Raw genomic sequence first — 23330 nt, forward strand, 5'->3', positions numbered from 1 at the left:
GTCTGTTGCTGAAGGGGATTATGTAACAGCTGTCCATTATTGCTGATTTGTAATGTTTTTAGTCTGATAAATCTGGTGTTGCAGAAGTATGGTAAACATTTTTAATTGCTACAATTAAGCCTAGGAGAAAAACATTTTATTCACTAATCGGAATGTACATCCTATTCCAAAGAATACCTTTGATTGTTTAAAGTAGCACAATCAGCAGTGTGCTTTCCACAGAACACAAAGGAACACTGTTGTCTTTCACACCATAGACACCATTCATGTTACACGCAAGGTCAAAGGAGGATCACAGCTGAATTTGTTCGTCAGAATTCATTGCTTTGATGCATTTGCTTTAATTCCCTGGCTTTACTTTCTGTGCATGCAATTTGCTCTTCCATTGTTATTGTAATGCAGGGGTAGCCAACCCTGTTCCTGCAGGACTGCAATCCTACAGGTTGTCCAGGTCTGTCTGAATCGCCAATCACTGGATACCTTGAACACATGGACATTAGGACTAATTAACACCCACAATTTGCTCAGTTAAGCAGTTAATGATCTGGATAAAACAAAAACCTCTAGGCACTGTGGCCCTCCAGGATCAGGGCTGGCCACCCCTGTTCTAATACATATATATCAAGCAGGGTGTTTGGATATTCTTTAAATTGAAATGCAGGACATCAGCCCTACGCTTTCATGTCATATTTAATGATACTAGTAAAATTCATTGTTGACTACCTAGAAATACATTATTCATGGTGTAGCACTGATGAAATGAGAGATGATGCCCATGCTGCACATCTCACACCGTATCTCAAATGGATATGTCATGCTTTGAAAAATGCTTAACTAGATCTATTCATGTTGATAGAGTGAAAATATTGTGAAGTTATGTTGAAGTATAATTTATAGCAAATAATTAACAGTATATTATTCCTCAACACTTGGACCAATGATTTTTCCATCATTCTGCTTCAACTTAAGAATTAATGAATGTCAGTTCAGAGACCACTTCCAGTCATCTGTGTTTTTGTAAATTAATCTGCATTGCTAGAAAATGTAAACCAATAGGAACACACGCATGCAGAGCCAAGTTTCCCATGTAAATGAAATTCCAAAAAGTCATGTTTCTGGAGTTTCTACATCTCGCCAGATAAGCCTCTCTTGTTTTGATTCGTTTTCTTCAAAGCTTCTCCTCTCCATACAGTTCAACATTGCAAGCTGTTCAATAAAACAAACAAGACACTCTGTTGATATTTCAGCTTGTCATTGTTAAGGCAGGCTATTATGGGCATCAAAATAGTGCGGACTGTAAAGATGGATAATTGAATGCAAATGTGACCCTTGAGAAAGTGGTTCTGATCTGGAATGCATCAGAATTTCCTTAAAAAGACAGTGTGTCGTCGCTTACAGAAAAAGCTTTTTTTTTTCCGTTGAAACGCAGCACATAAGTCAGAGCAGATCTGAGTTCAGTCCTGTTTAACTTTGCATTTGAATCGACAACATAAAATGAATTGACAATTAAGCTTTACTACCAGTCTGTGGTATCTTGAGTGCATACATTGTGTGCATTTACTTGTCACGGCACATCTGCACTGCATGACTCTCTTCCACCACAATTGTCTTTTGTTTTTTGAATCCCGAGTTCTCAATACTTTGAATCTGATTTAAAACACATGCTTTTGTTTGTTTGTCTCTTCTTGCAGTTACCAAGTGGGTGAAATGTGATTGAGTAATATTCTGTTAATGATCACTCTCCCTGTTGCCCAAAAATGGCTTTAATCAAAAGTGTGTGTGTTTTCATGGTACATTGCATTCTTGATTGTATTTCTAAAGTTGGTTCCTAAAGATTGCAGAAATTAGTTTTTGCACTAGAAAAAACACACACATTAAAACCATATTTGTATTGCTTTAGTATTTTGAGTGATCTCCAGGGTGGGGCCGTTGTAGAAAGCTATAATCTGTCTAGTGAAAAAGGATGAGGTTCTTTAAAGGATAAAAACAAGCATAAGCCTGTTTTGATTTAGCCTGCTGTAGAAAGTACATAAAACATGTTTAAACAAACCTTAAGTGTGATATCCGTAGAGAAAGCCACTTATGAGCAGGCAGGTGAACATCAGAAATGAGACAATCCTGCATCTTTACACGTCCTACAGACTTGTCAAAGATTAGCAGGCAGCTCTGTGTCTGCTCCACCATGTTTATTTCCTTATGTTTTGCTGTAGGCTCTCGTGGCCTATTTAAGTAAACCGTGACCTAAAATGAGCGCTGCTGAGAGGGCCGACACCTGCATTTCAGATGTTCCTAGTGCATATTTATCAGTCCTGCCAAGACGCCATAATGAAACATGAAGTCTTTTATAATTATTTTACAATGCAGTCTACCACTGAAACTTTCTCTGGCTATTGATTAAAATATATATTAAGTTGTTCAACAAGGCATGCTGCACAGACAGGCTGGAGATAATCTTGAAATAGTGTCCTGTGCCTGGACCTTAAATGTGCTGAGCTCACCGTAACCTATCTATTTTCTGAAATAGGCAGTGACCTAAGGTAGTGCTATTAGGAAAAGTCATACCTGCACCCAAGAGGTGTGGTTCAGAGCTAGGATGTGGTGACAGGATGACTGGTTTTCTCCTCATTGTGTTCGAGCACTCCACTAAAACAGCATTGCAACATCAAGTCAGTTGCATGAAAGTTTGAGATGGGAGAGCCATTTAAAGGAAACCGCCATTTATTTACATGTTACAGAGGATGGCTATGTTATGAACAATATAAACCTTCCCAATTAAAAAAAAAAATTAATTAAATGAATTAAAATGTGCTAGCTTCTGTTTACTACTTCTAACATTTAACAACAGCTAGTTTTACATTCAAAGTCAACACTGTGTATTTAACACAGTCAAAGCTTTAAATAACTGCTTTGTTTGTATACAGACTGCAATATAAAATGTCACAGAGTAAAGAATCTGAATGTTATCTCTAAATTGATCCAAGATTTGGAAGTTCAAAAAATCCAGGTTAATACATGTAAAAGACTAGGGATTAGGTCCCCGGTGAATTTGTCCTTTAGTTAAGATTAGGATTTTATTTCTACCGACTTGTAGTTTTATAGGGGCCTAGCATGTTGGCTAGACTTGGGTTTAAATTTGCATAGGTATGTAATACAATGGTGTATATATCCAGGTATAGAAATCCCCAGAAATTGACTTTATATAGCATAGACATGGCCGAAGTGGTGCTAACAGCAAAAATGTTGCTTCTGTATACTGCCAGCTTTGCTCAAAAATACAAAGACAAGTTGTGAGGAATTTAAATAATTAGTTCATCGGAGTGATACAATTGACTGTTGTAAAGCACTCTGACCAAATGTCATATTGGGGCACAGGTGTTCAAAAGGCAGAAACCAGTCCAGTAATTGATGTACTTTAAATGTACACATACAGAATGCCATGTAAATCCTGTATTTTGCTACTCGTACAAGACTTTCCTGTACAAATGACAATACATATTTCTGTCCCTGTGGCTGTCTGGTCCAACATCATTGGGGTGCAAGAGGAACACCTGTCAGTCTGTGATGCGATGGCAGCACCTGTCGTTCCTCCATGAGTTGTGAGAGACTTCAGACAGACTGCAGCCTGGAGGACACACACCCCCTGCGTGAATGCAAGCGCCCATCTTGAAAGTGATCCCATGACACAGCTTAGAAGTTCACACATTTTTCTGAATATTATCGGCTGAAAGAGAAGTTGTAGAGATGTTACTCTTAACAGCTGACCCAACCCATTGTTGTGTTTAACACCAGCATGTTCACACGCGGGCGAGGGGAAAGGTTTACATGATAAAAAGCAAAGTGTTGTTGTCTGAGATGGCAGAAGTGTGTGTGATATTTCTTAATCATGCAGATATCTGCTGAGGGATTTATGTCCAGTTAGTAGTTACACAAACAAGTGCCTCTAGCTTCTTTGGTGGCGCTCAGATTTGCATTGACCGAATGGGACTATTACGGTTAAATCATCCCTTTTGCTTACCTGAATGTGCATTTGTTAAATCAGCCAAACAAACACAAAAAAGCAATTGCAGAGCATATAAATTAACATTCACAGTTTTGTATTAACTTTATAAAAACAATTGTAAATCCTAAAATCACAAGGTAAATGTTATTTCTCTTTATTATCATGGTTTTGTAGTTGTATAACCTTCAGAATGTGTTTTTAAATGAGTAGAAGTATTTATCTTACACTTGTGTACAAACCTCAGATAGGTCTTGTTGTATAATCAGTATTGTACTCTTTCTGAAATGTGGAATGTCTGATTAGAAGTACAGTGACTAAATGAACATTATCTCACCGTTTTGCATAGGCCTATTTCTGGATCTCTTGTTTTGTTATTTGAGCCTTGCAAACATTTATTACCTTGTTGGTACATGTAAATATCTGTAAAATGTGTTTTTCCTGAAAGCTGTAAGAAACAGTTCAGTTATTTCAATTAGAAGTATTGACATTAAATCAAATTTGCACTATACTGCTGTACTGGAAATGATTTGTAACTTAAAAATAAGTTTCACATGTTGCGACTAGAAATGTTTTTAAACATTGCTTTTTTTATCTTTGCTGTGTGCTGTATATGTTTTAAACTCAGTTTAGCCCTGTTCCTTTGTTTGCTCTGTCCAGAAAAAATAGCCTTGTCTAATCAGCACAGGATGAAAGCCTGAAATGCCCCTGTGCTTATTCTGAGAAGGTAGTTTTCCACTTGAACCGCTGACTGCAACAGGTGTGCGTTTCTAAATGGAAAAACTTTCAGCCTTAGCTTGACATACTTGACGTAATCTAGTAAATGGTAACTTTCTCTGCTTTAAAAAAAAAAAAAGATTTGTACGATTAGTTTTAACCGTAATTCTGACATCATTACTATAGTCCACGTGAGCAAGGGAGAGATGTATGTTCCCGTGGCCTTGCCTACAACTGTATCGGTTCTCGGCTTAATTTTTAAAATGCTAGGATATTTTGGTGACTGATTACATTTTAAGGTAAATCGTACAGAAACCGTTCAAAACTACTGACAAAGAATGGTTTAAATCTACACATGCAGTATATTTGATTTTGTTCATATTGTGGTTTCATGCTATGCTGACAATACTATTTAACAGGGTATCAGAGTTGGACATGTTTTGGTGTTTTTATTGTGACAAGAATGCATTGAAAAGTACTTTTTTGCAAAATAGAAATGTTCTTAGCAAGTGAATCCTTTCTTTTTATAGTTAATGCAGACAATTGTTAACCCTTTCATGTCATCACGTTTGACCTTTTTTTACATAATGTGGGTAATATAATTAGCTACATGTAGGTAATCCTGTAGGTTGACAAATTCAAACTACAAATTAAGTGAAGGTACATTTAAGGTTGAACATAGGAAGCACTTCTTGCCACAGAGCTGTATGAAATTGTAGTGTGTGACACAGAACCCAGACAGGTATTTAATCCTGACTCTGCTTTGCTGCCGGAAACGGCTGGCAGGAATTCTGGGATTGATTAGCTGCTGTTTACCAAATAAGCAGGACCGCCTCAATTGCATTCTTGCATGCGTTACATCTCATGACGAACCTTCATACCGGAGATGAGCTGTTCATTCTGCGCTGTTTCCAATATACATTGACAGACTTGACCAGTCCAAAATTCTGTCTCTATCATATACGTTTGAAATGAAGATAGCTTCCTTTTGAAGATAGGTTTGTGGACTTGTTGGCTTTTCTTTAATGACAAATAAACCTATTGATTCCAAACAATGCCAGTTGATTGTTTTGAGCCCGGGCTCTGAATGTTTGGGTTTGGAAGAATATAAATAGACCAAGCCCATGTTTATTGTGTCAATAAGGAATGCATCTAGAGTCAAGTCAGTTGATGAATAACTTGGAGGTTTTGTACAATAGACAATGCTGCCATCATGAGGTTCTGCTGGGAATGTCCTCTTAGTTTCATTTTTCTATGAAATAATATTAAATAAATGTCCTAGTTGTGGTTATAGTTAAATGAAAAATAGTGAATCATCTGTCTTTCCAAATATGAACTTAATGTCTCCTAACATTATCTGAACAGAACAAATAGATTCAAGGGTATCCCCCTTCCCCCCCAACACACACACACACACACACACACACACACACACACACACACACACACACACTGTATTAAAAGAAGGTAATCACTTGGCTGGGATTTTGTTGGCACTGAGGGGAAATGAAAAAAATCTATTCTAATTTCTGTGTACATATGTTAGTACTTGGATCAATTGTGTTGTGTGCTTTGGTAATCCATAGTGCAGATGTAATTATAGTTGAGCTTTGGGACACCTGCACCATTCTATAATCAATCAATGATTCCTCTTTCTCATGCTTATTTTGATCATTTAACAATGATGTAAACCTTGTTTTTATTGATTCATTCAATTTATTTAAACCTTGATGTATTTATTTCTCTCATGGATATGATCGAGATTTTGATTATAACTGAGCCTCAACCAGGTATGCTCGCTTTTGGTTGTTTTTGATATTCAGTATTTAGCTGAATATCAGGATTTGTCGTTTGTGCATTGATTTCTGGGTGGTTTCATATTTACAGTTTTATAATGACAGATGATGCCTGTTTAATAGACTGAAGGAGTATTACATCAGTTTATGCCTCAAGGTCATATAATAAGCTACTGGCAGGCTAGTTATTGACCTGTAAAAGCTACAGCCCCAGCTTGTATGGGGATGGTGTTAAAAGAAGCAGCACAATGTTTTAAAGACCACTGAAATTGCATTGGCGTCATAAACCAAGATTTGTGATAATATTTTAAATTGGTGCTTTTGAATCGGTTAATAATCAATATATCCATCTAATGAAGCATTTAAAAGCACTTTTTTTTCCAGATGTACAGTTGTTGTCCTAGTTATTTTGCAAAAATATCTACCCAGTTAGTAGAGATTTAATAAATAATTGAAGGTATATTATGAAAATGAACAGTAGGGGTATGAAATGCAGCAAGGTGAATTCACGGAGTGTCCAGGAGGTGGCGCTAATACCTCATGATTGTTAGAAGGCCGAATTGCAGTGCATAATGGAGAATGTGTTCCTCTCCGCCTTTGTATACTGCCAGAAATACTGGGTTTACATCAAACATACAAGCTGTTTCTTTGTTTGTGCTTTTTTATGTACACCAAAACTTGTTTAATAAAAAAAATAATAAAAAAATCTAATTTTAATTAAAATATATATATATATTAATGGTGGTGTTTTCTCAGTTAATCTTTTGTCCAAACCATGCCCTGTTTATTTTTGGCATTTATACATGTTACTTTACAAATCGGTCACTGAATCTGTGCTCTTTCATTGACGAGGGCCGCATGCTCTTTCCTGTCAGACGGCAAGCTTTCCCACATGGGTAGACATGCAGCCCTATGCCAGTCATCTCCATAGTGATTTTATTTTGTCAAATGCAAACGAGCTGACAAGACAGACAGACCTGCAGGGAATCGTCATGAATTTGAGACACTGTGAGAGAGGCAGGGCGTATTGAAGTGTGACGGATTCGCCACAGAAAATGTAAATCCTTTTGAATCAAAATACTGTAAGTGTTACATGTGGCAGTTTTGTAGTAGCATCCCTGCAGTTTAAATATTTGACTTCAGAAGATGTGTGTGTATATATAGCATAGAAGTAGCCAGGGAAATATTTCTCAGATAATGGGTTCTTCATGAATGCACTAATACACTAAAGTGTCCCCCCCTTCCTGGAAGACCACATGCTTAACATTTTTTTTCATTAACCAGTGATTTCAGATCTTTATCTCTGACAGGAATGTGAACCATGCTCTGACTATATAGGGTCAATACCCTGCTACCCTGTACCACCGTGCTAGCCATGTGTTTGACATTTCAGTCTTTGGAATTTATAAATGATAGCTTGTTCTTTCAAAGGTTATCTTGTCTGCTCAAAGGCATGCATCCAGTGTGCATTTAGACTAAATGTAAATCAGCAAAAGCACCTTTAATGTACAGAAAGTAAGTAAATTCTTCATTATGCAGTGTAACCTAGTGATGTATAAATAATTCACTGCAAGCTTATTGCCTCTCCGTTATTAGCATTCAAAATGGGGAACCTTATAAGTGAGCAGATGTACCCAGGGGAGCAAGTGATTCATGTAGAAAGTTCCGGAGTGTGGTTACCGTTTACAGGAGTGCTGTGGTGGCGACGTATGCTGCCACACAGCATTAGACTTCCTCGGCAACGTTTGCTTTGGGGTGTGTTTTGTAGAGAGAGGGAGAGGGAGAGGAGAGGAGAGACATTTTCCTGCTTTAAAAAAACAAAAAAACACTGCATATGAATCACTGTGCAATTGCCATTTTAACTTGTCTTTGGGTGGAACGGAAAAACACATGCAGCAGAGTTTGTGAAAGAAATGAGTTCTTACTCAATGTCTTTATGTATCAGGGTACCCGAGTATTTTATGAAACACGGTGCGCTCTGGGATTCGGCCATCTCTGCTGTACCAATGGTCTTTAATACATGTTTTTCTCTGCTGAAACGCTTCTGTTGGGGGGTGATGCCGGATTTACGGACTGTGTGGCGGCTGAGGTTGGCTTTGAGGTGCGGTGAGGCAAGCGAACTCCAGTCAATATCTCCATCCCTGGCGTGCGGAGCAGAGAGGTCAGCGCAGGGCTCACCGAGGGTCCCAATCCATGATCGACCACAGAGCGTGACAAGGACAAGGAAATAGTACGACAGAGGCAGGAAAAAGAGTGGAGATGCAATCACTTAAGACATTGAGAACATGTAAAATCAGTCTTGTCTGCATCCTGTACTGGCAGGGATCAATGATCCTTATAGGCACCAGCACCTCACAAACGTGTTTCCTATCGGCCTTTCTGGCCAGGCTTTATTGCTTCTTGTTAATGATTTTTTTTGGTTTTAATTGTAGTAAGTAACCTTACAGTCGCCTAACTCTGTTCATAATATGCAATATGGGTTTTATGTTGTCTTTTTCTTCAGAACAAGCTGTGAAGAGGCGACTCTTTTTATCTTTTGGAAAATTATGACCTATTAAATTCATATACTCTGAATTATTACTGACAACCTCTCTGCCATAAATTTGCTCCACCAGGGAGAGAGAATGCAACATTTCATTTTATGGCCACATGTGCACTATCTTTAAGATTTCCCCCCCGATGGGATTTTCTTTCCTTCCAACTTCAGTGAAATAAATCTTCGTATTTATAAGCAACAGAGACTTGAATTGCTGCTTTTAATTTTTGGAGGGTAAAACATATATTTTTTTCCTTTTTCCTTTTTCCACACCATTCTAAATTAGTGTAGGTTGGCCAAAATGGAAAGAAGCCATGTCTTTTCTTTTCATTATATTTGCAGAAGGTTATTTGAACTTATTACATTTTGTTGGTGCTGAACCACATTTTAATGGACGTAAACTAATATGGGATTATCTAATTCTGCAGATTAAGTTTTTCAACATGCTCTTCTGAAAAGCAGTCGAATGTGGCTGATGCAATCACTTCTCAGTCCGTCGTGGTTGTAGCAAACCCTCATGGTTGGGAATAGACACCAGCAGATGGCGCCACAAAAACAACCCGCTGTGGTTTTAATCACCCCAGCTATTTCTAGTGCTTGTTGTGTTAATATGAGACCTTTTTATTGCTTTGAAGGAAGTAGAAATGCAGTGGTGTTGTACTAATTTGACCTACTCCACGTCGGGGTCGTGTCAGGTTTGAATTCCATGTTCATCTGACATCGAGTTCATGGGGCGGGTGGCAGGAGTAATGCAGAAAGTTGCTTTTTTCAGATGGAAAGCTCAGAGGGAGATGTAACACCCTGATGTCAAAAGATCTGTTCCGTTAAATCACTCACTGCAGATTGGAGTTAAACCCCCTGTACCCCTAAATCAGTCATTTATTTAACATAGCAACTTAAAAAAAAAATCACTATTATATCTTTCCATGTTTATGGAGCTAATGCTGTATCTGTGCTGATGGATTGGCAGTTAGAGACACAAGAGGGGGAACTGTAAGGGCCTCTGTGCAGCTGTGTTATTTGTGGGGCTTAAATCCTTCTGGTACCTGAGAGAGCGGCCTGACATCAGAGAACCGTTCCCTGTGTTTCAAAGTTCACACTAGGCCATATGGTATTCTCTGCATGGAGCTGAATTATTTACGTGGGACATTATAAATCACCAGATCCCTTGTGTCATCTTTAGAGACCAGAAAATGGCTATCTTTTATGTGTTCAAGTTCAAAGTGCCAAAGCGTTCAAGGCAGAAGAGCTTGTTACAAATGTTATGTTTTGAGCCTCTACACACTCGCCTCAAAACTACAGAAATATTTTCACACGCCGTACACTGATAAATGTCCCTATTTGAAGCTATTCCATAATTAATGGGGGATTCAGGATACAAATGGCTGTTAAAAGCTTGCACGGTGTATGTTCGGGCTGTGATATATGCGTCTTGTATACGGCCCTGAGAGAGCACTGTTTTGGCCACAGAAAGAACTGACAAAGAGATGTACGGCATGTCAGTCGTCTCTTGCATACAGAGGAAATGTATGTCGAGATTTTTAAACATCATAAATGATTTCCAGAAATGACGTAAGGAAGAAAAATTATATACGATGTCTTTTAACCTTAAGAATTAAAGCTTATGCTTAATGTAAGGTGAGGCAGGCAAAGCATCTTATGTTATTGGAAATCTGTTTCAATTTGTACACAATTTCCAATACACCTTACTGTAAATGTAAATTTCCGCTGCACCAATATTGCACACTGGACAACACATTCACCACATTAGGCCCTTTTACATTGGGTGTTTAATCAATGGGTTTACAGATATGAGCTCTCAAGGTTACAACCTACCCTCAAAATAAATAAATACACACATTCTCACTGCTTGAATCTGTTTCCTCACTGGATTATACATACAATTTTGCTCATTGAGATTTGTGAATATTCCCATTTCTCTCCAGTGTGTAAGCACATGTAACGTGTCGCTGTTGGCCTCCCAACAGTGTTTCTGAGCTGCAAATGCTGAGAAGGTAAGTAATAACCCCAGTTCACTGGACTCCACAGGACCCCAGACACCAGGTGTGGCGTGAGGCTCGAAAGTCATAAACGGGCTTCATTTGCTTCATCTACAGGGATCTGTTAAGACCAGATAGAGACAGTCTGGCTGCAGGCGGGCTGCGCAGTGATAGGGTTACTAAGTGCAGAGTTCGTATTCGGCTTGTGCAGTTCGTTTCAGCCCATTCTTGTGATTGGGGGTCCAGATCCGAATTATTTTCAGTTTATATTCCTGGCAAACATTAACAATGAGCATTTGTTTATTTTTTTGGTTTGGTTTTTCTTACCCTTCTCTGCTCTTTGCTTCACATGGTTCTTGCCACTGTGGTTTTGGTCTCTTTAATAACCCTGTTTGGAGATTAGTCATGGGGGAGTTTGAGGTGGGGGAGGTTGGTGGGATCCAGGCTGATTAAGATGCTGTTGCACAGAGAACGAACCGCAATGCAGGCGGAGATGCACCTTCTTGTGTGTGACTGTTAGTCAGTGTTGTATCATTTATAATGTATTTTTTCATCATTCTATTTCTAAGTGGTTTAATACATTTGATTTCTATCCATTATTATTCAACTGGAAAATGCTACTCTGAATCACTTTCCTAGAACATTTACAAGTGTCAGGATCGACGTGGTTACCTCCAAAAAACGAAATCTCTGCTTTAAGATAAAAAGGAGATAAAGCAGTAATTACTGTTTTTGTATGGATTGATTTCTGGTACTTCAAACCGTTACTGTGATGCATTGAATTGGAAGGTTATGTCTTTGAAATGCGCCCATTCTTGACAGTAAATTCATCCACTTATAAAGGAGAATTAATATTGACTTTTTCTTTAAATAAAAAAGCTAAAAGCTTCAACCTTGAGAGAACATCACAGCACAAGCCTTGGAAACAGAATAATTAATGGTGCTGTCTAGAGTTGGGACAAGTTTCAGTGTGAAATGGGGTATTGATTTTAAACAAACTGTGTACTCTGTGAAGGAATTACTGAACAATTTAATTAAGGAAGTAACAACAATATTTACACCCTATCCTCTTTTAACTGTGAAACAAGCTGTCCAAGTTGGTCCTTATAGGCTACAGAAGTGTACATAAGTAGCCTGTTACTAGGGTGCATTTAGAAATAAGGATATTGTTCATATTCTGACTTGTATGATGTTAGCTACAAACAACATGAGTGTATTAATGCATCTTACATGACAATGTTGTCTTCTGTAATAATTTTACATCAGATAGTTATTGTTTTGTTCCAGAAATGATTTGATGGGTAATAGGGTAAAGAGTTTGGGAGAAAACAAATATTAGCCTAACCACATTGAATGATCCATTATTTTAGTCTATTGAAGCAACTTTTAAAAATTTAAATTGTTTAAAATGCTTTCCCCCCATATTTTGTGGTTACACAGTAACCTCAAAATCAAAGTCTGCTTCCTTAATGGTTGCATGTTTTCATTTCCAACTGAACTCAGAAAATGTAAATACATGTTTCTGTGTTTATAATACATCTTCATTGCTGTCATGAAATCTCAAGACCGGAAAGTAAGCATTCATGGCAAAGACATTTAGAGATTATTTTTTTAAATACTGAAGCACAGTGTGCAGTATTTCTACATGGCCAAGAGTAATATTCATGCTAGTAAGATCCTTATGTTAGTGACTTATCAGTTTGACTTAAATGTTTGTCAAGGTTTCTGTGAAGCCTGTACCGACCTCTCTGCTCCACAGTGAAACACAAGACCCTGCTGAAGTAGCATTCACTTTGTCAAGTGTTTAGTTACATTAGACTTCTGTAGAGGAGTCCTCTGTGTTATAATGGGGAAATAATGTAATCATTGATAGTGTAGTTTTTACTTTTGCTCACTGTATCACATTCACATGCAGTTTTATAGCTCTTGTATATTAGATTACTAGACATTATTTTGATTTTTTTTTTTGTAGTGTAAGAATTAGTTTGAAGGTCTCCCTTTTCTGTAGATGTAATGGAGATCTCTCCGAAGGCCTCTGTAGTAGCCAGTCTTTCTTACTCGCTCTCAAAATGTATTTTTCCTAATTTTAAAATAGAAACCTTATCACTAGGGACAAATAGCAGTTTTGTATTTATTTTGATTGTATTTGTTGAATCATAAGAGTCCCAGATTGCGTGGGATTTTGAAGGTTTCTATAAATGGTTAAAAGCACAGCCCTTGTGGGGGACCATGTGATTGTGTGGGGCTGGTGAAAAGGTCTCGAGGCAGCTGCCCCTCTTGGACTTTAAATTTTTTAGCCTCAGAAAGCTGGGCCCCTTGTTGTCAGTACTGAAAGGTGGAGCAAATATTTCTTAAAAGACTGGTCCCTGCTTCATCTGGGCCTCAAGTTCTTTGGCTGGCATGATGAAATCTACACCCGCAGTGTTTGAAATCCTTTTCATCATAAATGAGTCATAACAGTGGTCTTAGTCAGAGTCTTTCTGCAGCCATTTGCCTGTCATCTTTTCAATGAGTGCACGCTGCTGTGGCTAGGTGCTCTTGACTGAAAGCAGGATTTACAAGATTCTTCTTATTAAAATACACCAATCTCTACTGCTCCTCCAAAGCTGGCATTACCCAGAAACCTCCTAGCGCGTGGTTTGTATATGCCCTTGTTCATAAATGAATATCCTCAATATTACAGTTGAATGAAGTCAGAATATTTCCTTCACCGAATATGTGCGGTTACCCTTGGAGCAAAAACTGTCCATAATTTGACACCAGCGTACTTTGAAGTTAGAATCACTTGCCTCTTCCTGTTTCAGTGTGATATCTAAAAAAGTGTACCTGTGACAATAAAAAAGGCAAAATACACCTTTCTGTCATTCAAAGTGATTTTAAAAGGCAGCATTTATAAAAGATTAGGAAAAGGGATCTGCACGTCTGAATCCAAACAGGTGTGACGTTCTGGTATTGGTGTCACTGCGCCCGCCTCCATCTATACCTGCTGCAGGCCTCCCACGGAGTCGCAAAACTGAAACAATATCCTCAGGTTAGCATCACACCTCGAAAAGAAAGGGAAATACTAATGGAAACATTAGTCAGGCTGCTGCAAGGGTTATTTTTAGCAGCTGGCATTTAAAGTTGGAACGCTTGGTTCTGCCTGCCTGTTAATGAGTCATCAAGAGAGATGGGCCCCTTCTAGCTCTGAGGAACAGATTGCAGTCTCAACCAGAGACGACAAAGGGAGGAGGAAGGGTTCTGACTGGAGGAAACCAAAGCGGTCCAGAAATCCGACTCGAACCTCTGCCCTCTTTCTAAACCCAGCTTGAGTCTAGTGCACTCTTTGATGGCATCTCGCCATCTTCCAGTGATCTTTTGTTTGTTTTGATCCCTGGTCATTTTAGTTTCTTCACTCTCTTGTTTATGTTTGTAGCCCCTGGATGAAGGACTCCATTCAGATTAAGTGTTATTACTTTTATTATAAATAATGTAGGGTACTGGTATCAGTAGGAGCCCCGTGGAGTTCAGAATACACTTTTGAGCTGTGTTTGTGGCACGGGGTCACAGAAATCGCATGAAAGGCCAATGAGGTAATAACCAGGAAGGTCAGCATAGGAGTTATGTAATTTTATGTTTTTCTTGGTGGTTTCATATTGTTTTATGTACTTTTCAAAGAATAGGCCTACATTAAGAGTTCCCATTCTCAAGCAGTATGCAAAACAGTGCCATTTGTGTTTCATTCCATCTTGATACTTAGCATTCCCTTTATCCAATAATGCATGCAAGCCTTTTCTTACGTGGTTTGCATTACAATACTATAAATGGATCTAAATCTAGCCAGCTGTTTGTTTGACCCTTTTAAAGCCGCTCTGTCTTGATGCTGCTCTGCTGGTGGTTTCTGCGTTTCATTTCTATCAATGCTACTCCAGTGCTTTGCAAACCTTTCACTAGTTGCCTATCCTCGCTCGTTTCCCTGGTGGTCAACTTTTGCCTGCACCTTTTCCTGCCCCGACCCCCTGCGTGGCACCGACTTCCTGCAATCTCTCGCCACTTTACTGCTATCTACTACTACAGCTAACAATAATAATTTGTCCTCTATTATTATTTTACATTTTCAATAGAATTATATAGTGCACGTTTCAGACTGTAGGCAAGTACAATTAAAAAGGTAAAGTTCTGTGCATGATATTTTGTTGTATAAATTGCAGCTTTTTCAGGCAGTAGCATCTTTCCAAACTGATTATTCCACATTTAGGCGTAGAACAGTCAGCCAAGATGTTCTTTAACATTGGTGAGAACTATTCCGTTAATTACTGATGCTAAAATGCAGCCCTCTCTTCAATTAATTAAATTTGTCAAGCGACGATGCTGATGAATTAAAGTACGCTTCAGCACTAGAGTGAGCTGTTTCATTGTTTTTGGTTAATTGTATCCAGTTCTATTTACAAAAACATAGTTTGTCGGGGAAAATTCTGGATCCAATTAAGTCAGACTGTCGTGCTTCAAAGGCTTATCTGAATTATCCATAATACATGGCCTCCGTTATTTTTTTTCAGGATCGCTATTTTCACACAAATGATCACTCATGTTACGGAGAAACCACAACGACGACTGAAAAACAAAAGAGTTTTTAAGAGCCCGGTTAAGCATTAAAGAAAACAACGGTATATACCAGCCCAGAGGTTAATAAAAATTAATTTCTCAGAACTTGGAGGGACTCCTTTAAATCATGGTCTTAAAAAAGGCTGATGTTTTAAGTTATGATTTCAATGACTTACTTTTCTCATCTTGATTTAATATACCTAACTACAAACACATGTGGGAAATGTTCTTTTGGCTTTTATCAAACTGACATTTAAGTGCATTTTTTCAACCCCTGTAACATTTGTGGTGAAGTATTTCAAAGCAAAGAATCTAACAGATTCTTGACTATGCAATTTCTTTTTCCTTCACAATTTAACATTTGGTGTTCATACGTTTAACCTGGTCTTCATAAATAGAACTTAGGATTCAAAAGGCACTATTTTTCTTTCTTCTAGAGATGGTCTAAAAAAACCAGCCTGAAATATTTAGGGAATAAGAGCTTATAGTGTAATTGGATTTCTCTTTTTTGGTATTTTTATTGTTAAGCATAATTGTTTTCAATGCAAATTGCATTCAGTTTTAAATACTTGAAATATATCCCAAAAAGAAGGAAATCTATCAGTAGGACTTAAAGATGAAGATAGGTAATCAAACGTTCAGTGATTCTTATCAAATCAATATATCCATCGATCTGTGCATCCATCTGCTTTAGATATGCACCTCTAAAATAGATCTTTCAAAATCCTTGTGAACAGAAATGTTTTCTGCATGTACGTCTTTTTGCGGCCAGTTGGATGATCTCCATTCGTATTTTTCACATCGGTAGAATGCTCTCCCACATGCCCGTGCACATCCTATCGGGGATGGGAAGGCCCAGTTTTGGAGGTCATCTGAGGGTTAGACTGTTGCACAGAAACATGGCCAGGAAATGCAGTGCTGGAGTGTTGGCACAGAAGAGTTTAGTTTATAATGGTACCACCTGACTGGTACTGACTAGCCTAGGGTTTCCAATGGACAGATGGCAAAAAAGCACTGTCCCTTCCCTGGCCAACCTACAGTTATTGTGCACAGACAGGAGAGCTGTATCATCCAGTTTCAAGATAACCATGCACTTGTGCCGATGTGGAGGGAGCGTGCCTCCAGCTCCTAAAGTCTTTGGCGAGTGGTGGTTCTTGCTTGTCTTTAGAGTACCCCGCCTATTCTTGTTGAGGCTCGGTCGATTAGTGGGGAGCGCTCTGTATGATGCATACTGGAGCTAACTGGTATTGCAGTGTCTAGTGATTTCTGAAAACTACTTTTTAATGAAAGATATTTAAAAATGGCATGTCTTGTCATTTATTTCCCAAATGCTTCTTGCGTACGTGTAACCAATTCTAGCTGTGCACCGCTTTGTTGCAGTAAAATACTTGGTTTTCGAGGCTGCTGTGTGTTTGTTTGTATATAGATCTGTTAATGTAGATCTATAATTGAGGTATGAAGTAAGAAAAGCTGCATTGTTTAGCTTTACAGCAACTGCCTGTCTATAAGCGTTTGTACTACGTTTGTACTACGTTCTTCTCAATCAGTGTCATTCTTGTACCTGTCAAACTGTAGGTCTTTTGTGTATACCGATACTTGTCTGAGGTGGCAGGGCTAATGTTTAACATTTTAAAGCATGCAGATTTGAGGCTAGAGTTAAGAAAAGATGTTATCAGTGCTGAAACATTAAAACCTGATGCAGAAGTGTGTGCTAGGTTTGCAGAAAGCTCAGTCCCACGCAGTGTGGTTAAACTTATGGTTAGCGATTTTGCTACTAAGGAAGTAGGTAAACTGTTCCCACGCTTTTAAAGCCCCATCCTCCAGAGGAGGGCGCTGTAAGCTATCACTGAGGGTTTTCATTCAGTTTTTCAAGCAGTACTTTTGCTTGTCGTCTGTCCTTTTGAGCGTACAGAAGTGTAAAAAAAAAAAAATCAGTAAAATCGATTTTATAGCGGTATATTCATGTATAAACTTTTGTGGAGAAGTGACAGATTTGGAATCTGTATGACGTGTTTTAGGCAAATTATCTTTTTGTAGGTTAATATAGAAAAGGGTTACGTTTTTTTTATTTTATTATTATTGTTAAAAATTCAAGATCCCAAAATGTCTAGGTTAATATTTCCTTTCTCCCCCCCTTCCAAATGATCACATCACTACACAGTCCGTACAAATGGTTTTCATCTCTTTGCAATTGCTATGGAGGCAGACACGATATCCATATTCCGTCCATGAAAATTGCATACCTAAGCGTGTTTTCTCCGGAATCGAATACGTTTTTGTATATATATATACATTTTCCACAGCCAAAGTTTTCAAGTTGCTTCAAATAATTTTAGTTTTGTTGAATTATTATTTTTATGTACATTACTTAGTTTAAATTCTTGATTTTAAGCAACAGCTTCACCATAATCAAAATAATTTGAAGTCATCATGCTTCAAGCCATTGTGAACTCCTCTAATCCTTCTTCCAAGTCCTGGTTGAATGGTTACTCACTAAATATGACTTGTCTCTCTGTATTTATCCACTAGTCAAGGAGGCTGGAATAAGGGAAGATCAAAAAGAAAGATTAGACCATCCACAGTTGGAAGTATACTAACAGGAAGTAGCCAGTTAAAGGTCAAGTGTCTTACAGTATCCAGTATTTTGGAGCCTGGAAAGGGAACTTGGGAAATAGAAAGCAGTTTTGACCTGCAGTTACTCTTGTAATATTGAAAATAATGAGGATCTTTGGAAAGGATGTGTATAAATCCTGGTTAATTTTAAGACATTCTAACAAACACTGTAAAAATCCCACCTTGTACTTATTTTAAAAACCAAAAACATGTATGTATTTACATTGAATACTTTTTTCCTGTTTAAATGGGTAGCATACTGTGTGTGGTTAACAGTTTCACATTCATCTAAATGATGTTTGGCAGGCATCAGAAGTCACCTGTGGTTAAAGCCATTTGCATGCTCCAGAAATGTGCTGCATTCTTGGTTTCCAAGTATAAACATGGTTAAATATAATAGGAGTTGAGCACAAAACCAATCAGTCATTTTCAGGCATTTCACGGCATTGCTCTGCATGAAGCTAAACACGTATGTACAGTACTCATCCGTGAAGATTTATTTATAGACATGACCTCGGTTTCTGCCTTGTACAAGGGCAAGAAGTTTTGAGCTTCCTGTTTACAAACACTGAAGTAACATGTGTCTAATCTTGACGTCTCTGCTGCTTTCCTCTCTCCTACAGAATGCATCAACTGACACCCCTTGTTTTATGTGGCTTTTTTCAGGTTTGAAGAACTTGTCAAGAAGTTCAAAGTAGAATACCATGCCGGTGGCTCCACCCAGAATTCTGTTAAAATTGCTCAGGTTTGCTTTTCCTTTTTCTTAATTGTTGGTGGTTGTGGCCAGTAACTAACTTAAGATGTGGTGACACAAAATATTTCATTGTAACTCTTCAAAGAAGAAATGCATACAGGTAGAATTGTAAATGACAGTATACTTTTTTTTATGTATATCCCTCCTCTCTATGTAAATAAAAAATGTACACATGAACACAATACAATTCCTTATCTTATAATACATGTACCCTTAATCATGTGCATGGAACTATGGGAATTACAGCCCTATTACTTTAATTAAACTGCAATTAACATGCTCGGAATAGGTGTAATAAACATGACACATTGACTTATACCGAACAAGAAAACCTGGTCTTCACCCTGACTGCTGCACAGACTTTATTTTACATGAAAAATTAATTTGATTTAATTAATTTAGATTTAATTTTAATTAATTAATAAGGGGTTGGATAAAATAACAGTGGGAAGCGTGTATTTCACTTTAGAGTGCCTAATGTTGATGCATTTACTTCTCCCTGGTAGTTATACTCTAAGTATAACCTAGTAAAACATGGATAATTCATGGATTATGATCTGAATCTGTGTAAATTCTTTAAGAACTGAATCTTGATAGGTTAATATTTGTGCATTGATGTGTTTACAGTTTTGGAAAAACAACTATTTAAAAGCACAAGCTGCTAATGTTCTGCTGAGTATGTACTGTGCCCTGGTGTTGACACAATTGACTCAAAGATGTTTGTGAAAACCTGAAACCCTTTCTTCATGTGAGTAATTCTGACTGTAGGAAAACAGACCCTAAGGCTCCTGTGCTCTCGCTGTGGAGTTTCACAGTTTGGAGTTTGTAAACAGCCCTTTCAGAGCGATGCACAGATACGCACTCAGCACTTAGTGGAAATGCTCTTTTAATTATGAAGCGCAGAATAAATTACCTAAATTCCCTCTAAGGACATTTTTAGCATGAATGGTAAAACGCACACTGTCAGTCATTCTTATTTTGGTTTTATGGGTTTCCTGTTCCTTACCTGATAGAAATTTAAATGTGGAAAAATGACCATGGCCTGTTGGGCTCTTTTTGGATTTCTCTAAAGGCTGTTGTACTTGATTTTTTTTTTCCACTCAAAAGGGTCCAGACCAAATTAGAGCTGCAGTTCTACTTAGTTTTTTTTCTGTTCTGTATATTTTTACCTTTTGATTAAATCGCTGTACATTTGCCAAACCAACGGTAGAAAGTATTAAGTCATCTTAGAATGTTGAGATATTACAATAACTATGCAAACATTAACTACTTTCCAATATTTGTACTCGCCAAGGATACACTACTTAAAGATATCAACTGTACTGTTACTTTGTTTAATTGTATGTGATTAAATTGAGTATAAAAGATGGATAACGAGACTGAGATTAACACATTGCACTGTATGTCAGAAGCTTCAAACCTATATGACAGCGTTACAGAACCTCAAACTTGAAATTTGATGCAATGCACTGCTGTCTGAATACACTTCAAAGGAACTACAGCATAAATGAGATTATCAAAGTGGTGCTGGTTTTCCCATGGAGCACTGCTGACAACTCTCCTGTTCGCTTTAAAAATCCTTAACACGAAGTTACATTTTGCAAGCTTTATATACTGGGTTAGTCTAGATCGATACCTTCCTTGGAGAGAGAATGTTTCATGCTTTGCTGGATTTTTTTTTTTTTTTTTTTTTAAAGCACGTTAATTATGATCATGTATAATTAACAGTGGAAAAAAATGACAAGCTTTAAGTCAAAAGTAATACAAAATATATATACCACTTTATTAGTTGGGCCTTGTCCACACTTGCCAACATGAGCCATCAAAGTCTTTTTGATTGTGCAAACGTGACTTTCGCATTCTTTACTGGCGTTCAGATAAACAACTCCTGCGAAAAAACGAGGTACCTACAGCACATAAAAATCCCTGAAGATTCGCTGTTTATAAATTTATTTTCACCCTGGATCGGTTTCCTTTTTAACATCGGATGTCATTTGAATTCTACTGATGGCTAAACTTCAAACCTTTAGACGAGCCTTTGATATGTCTGATTTCACCGCGGTATGTCATGGAGGGCTTTTCCAAGGTTCAGTATCATGCCCTGAAGGAGCAAACAAGATAAAAGCTCACCTGCCATAAGTAGCTTCCTTTTATACATCATAGAAAAATTAACAAATACAAGCTTGCTGCGATGGAGTCCCTGCTTCAAAGCTTGAGTAGGGAATTGTGCAATAATATTTCCCACAATGTATATTTTCTTTAAAACTGCAGCTTTTCTTTGTACCAAGGTTTAGCTCTGCTATTAGCATACGTTTCTCAATGGTTGCCCCATCATGGATGGAGTTGATATAGATACCTTCAGTGTGCGGACAATGTTAGTGCCAGGGGAAGAAATAGATCAAAATTAAGATCTCTAGGTTTACAATTCTCTTCAAGTCATAAAATGAAACGAAGCCTGTTCTCTGTCACTTGAAAGCTGCCCTTGTCTTGTATTTTATTTAAACAAAAAACAAAAAATACAATGAAAATGCAAATAAGATGCTTGTAAGCCATCACAGAAAAGGCATGCTGTCAGCTTGAGCCTTACAAATCAAAAGAAATGAAGATTTGTTTTTAATTACTCACACATGGGCCAGACATATATTTGCAATGGCTTTATACCCCAACTGTCCACCCCAACTGGGTGGGCAATCATCTGTTAATTGCTTTGATGTTTAGGCCACTAGGTATCCGGAGGGGGGAGTACATTTTCAGTTATTAGTCAGCTAACATAATTTTAAGTTCAGAAGATATTTAAAAACATAAAAACAATTATTGTACTCAGCAGAACACCTTGCTTCACTTTTTGGTAAAGAAAATCCCTGTACGCTGATAAAGAAAACATTGTTTTTGCTTTCCGTAATGATGCCTGCCTCACGGTCCCTTTTTTATGCTTTCATTGGTCATTGTTTCCTGTGCAAAGTCTATTAATTGAGGGTAAAGGGGCCCAACTTTGTGTCTGAGCTCTATGTTATTGAAAACACATGTGCACTATTTTTTTGGAACTTCTTTTTGTATAAAATCACCTCACTGTCTTTTACATACAAAGGACTTTTCCAGCTCATATTTTGTATGGAAACTTAAACTGTGTTTGATCTAGGCACCAACTTGTCCTAAGGGACCTACATTTCCATGACCTCATGTTTGACTTTGCAGAGATTTTTTCTTTTGAATGCAACAACTGTTCCAACTGAGTTTCATTTGTTAAATAGTTTAAATTGGGGAGTCTTGGGCTATATGCTCTACTTTTGCATACATTGGTTCAGGCCTAGTTCTAGAAACAAGAATGAGAGCAAATATCCACTAATGTCTATTTCTGGTTTAACAGATTATATACACACATTTGTTCAAAAGATGAAGAAGTGGAATAGATCAATTTGAAATAATTCACAGATTCTTCAGATTTCTTTATTTCTGGCTCACAAGACCAAACAAAAGGGTAAAACAATCCAGTTGCTTTTTTATTCAAACCAGGAATTGATTAACGCGTGTATTGGTTTGCTGTGAAACTGAATGTGATAAGTTTCAGGGAGTACGGCCGGCGCGGGGAGCAAATGGAGATATCAAAGGTACTGGTAGACTGTATGAATCTTACAGTTGTTGACTCTAGCAGTACCAGCAAATGGAAACGACATCTGTGTTTTGTGTTCGGGGCAAAAATAAAGAGATGTGAAACATTTGTATTTCCAGATGTTGGTTTGCCTCATGCATTAATTATGATTTTATAGGTTTTATGCATATATACTATGCGTTTTAGCTCGTGTAGCTTGTGGTTACAAAAGGAAACGTGTGGTATTCCCATCGTAGCTGTACAGAAGTGAGCATACTAATTAATGATTAAATCTTCCACACCTGGTTGGTCTTTGATTTCTGTGGAACGAGAACCTTATGTGAAACTATATCATTAAAGACAATCTTCAGTTGTTTGGTAAAGGTTAATTGAACACTACACAAAAGCAAGTGCCGTTTTCAAAAGGCTGTTTCCAGGACCCGTTTACTTCCATCTTATAAGACAATAAGGATCACGGACGACAAGGCTTCTCATGTCTTCTTGAAATACAGAAGGAGTTAATGCGTCATCTGCATAGAAGAACTGTGGTTTGTGTGGGTTTATGTAAACTGTCACAAGGTTGCAATTAAGTCAGAAGTCACAGGAATTTATGGTTTATCGTAAGTCGAAGTAAACTGAGTGGGTCGTTTTGGATTTGTGCTGAGCGTCTTGCCCTTCCCAGAAGTCATTCACTGCGCTAGGTCTACATGTAGAGTAAATACTGAGAAATGTTTTGCATTCAGT

The 23330-nt window shown here is 37.8% G+C and overlaps 1 protein-coding gene across 2 annotated transcripts in view; it reads left to right on the forward strand.

Annotated features, from left to right (window-relative positions):
* adka (adenosine kinase a) overlaps positions 1–23330 on the forward strand; it is a 122258-nt gene that overhangs the window by 9237 nt on the left and 89691 nt on the right. For both annotated transcript variants that reach the window (XM_066693567.1, XM_066693568.1), the window contains exon 4: positions 18910–18988. In XM_066693567.1, coding sequence (XP_066549664.1) covers positions 18910–18988 — 79 coding nt within the window. The remainder of the gene's footprint in view (positions 1–18909; positions 18989–23330) is intronic.

This window comes from Amia ocellicauda, chromosome 20, assembly GCF_036373705.1.
Source record: "Amia ocellicauda isolate fAmiCal2 chromosome 20, fAmiCal2.hap1, whole genome shotgun sequence".
NCBI classification, from domain to species: domain Eukaryota; kingdom Metazoa; phylum Chordata; class Actinopteri; order Amiiformes; family Amiidae; genus Amia; species Amia ocellicauda.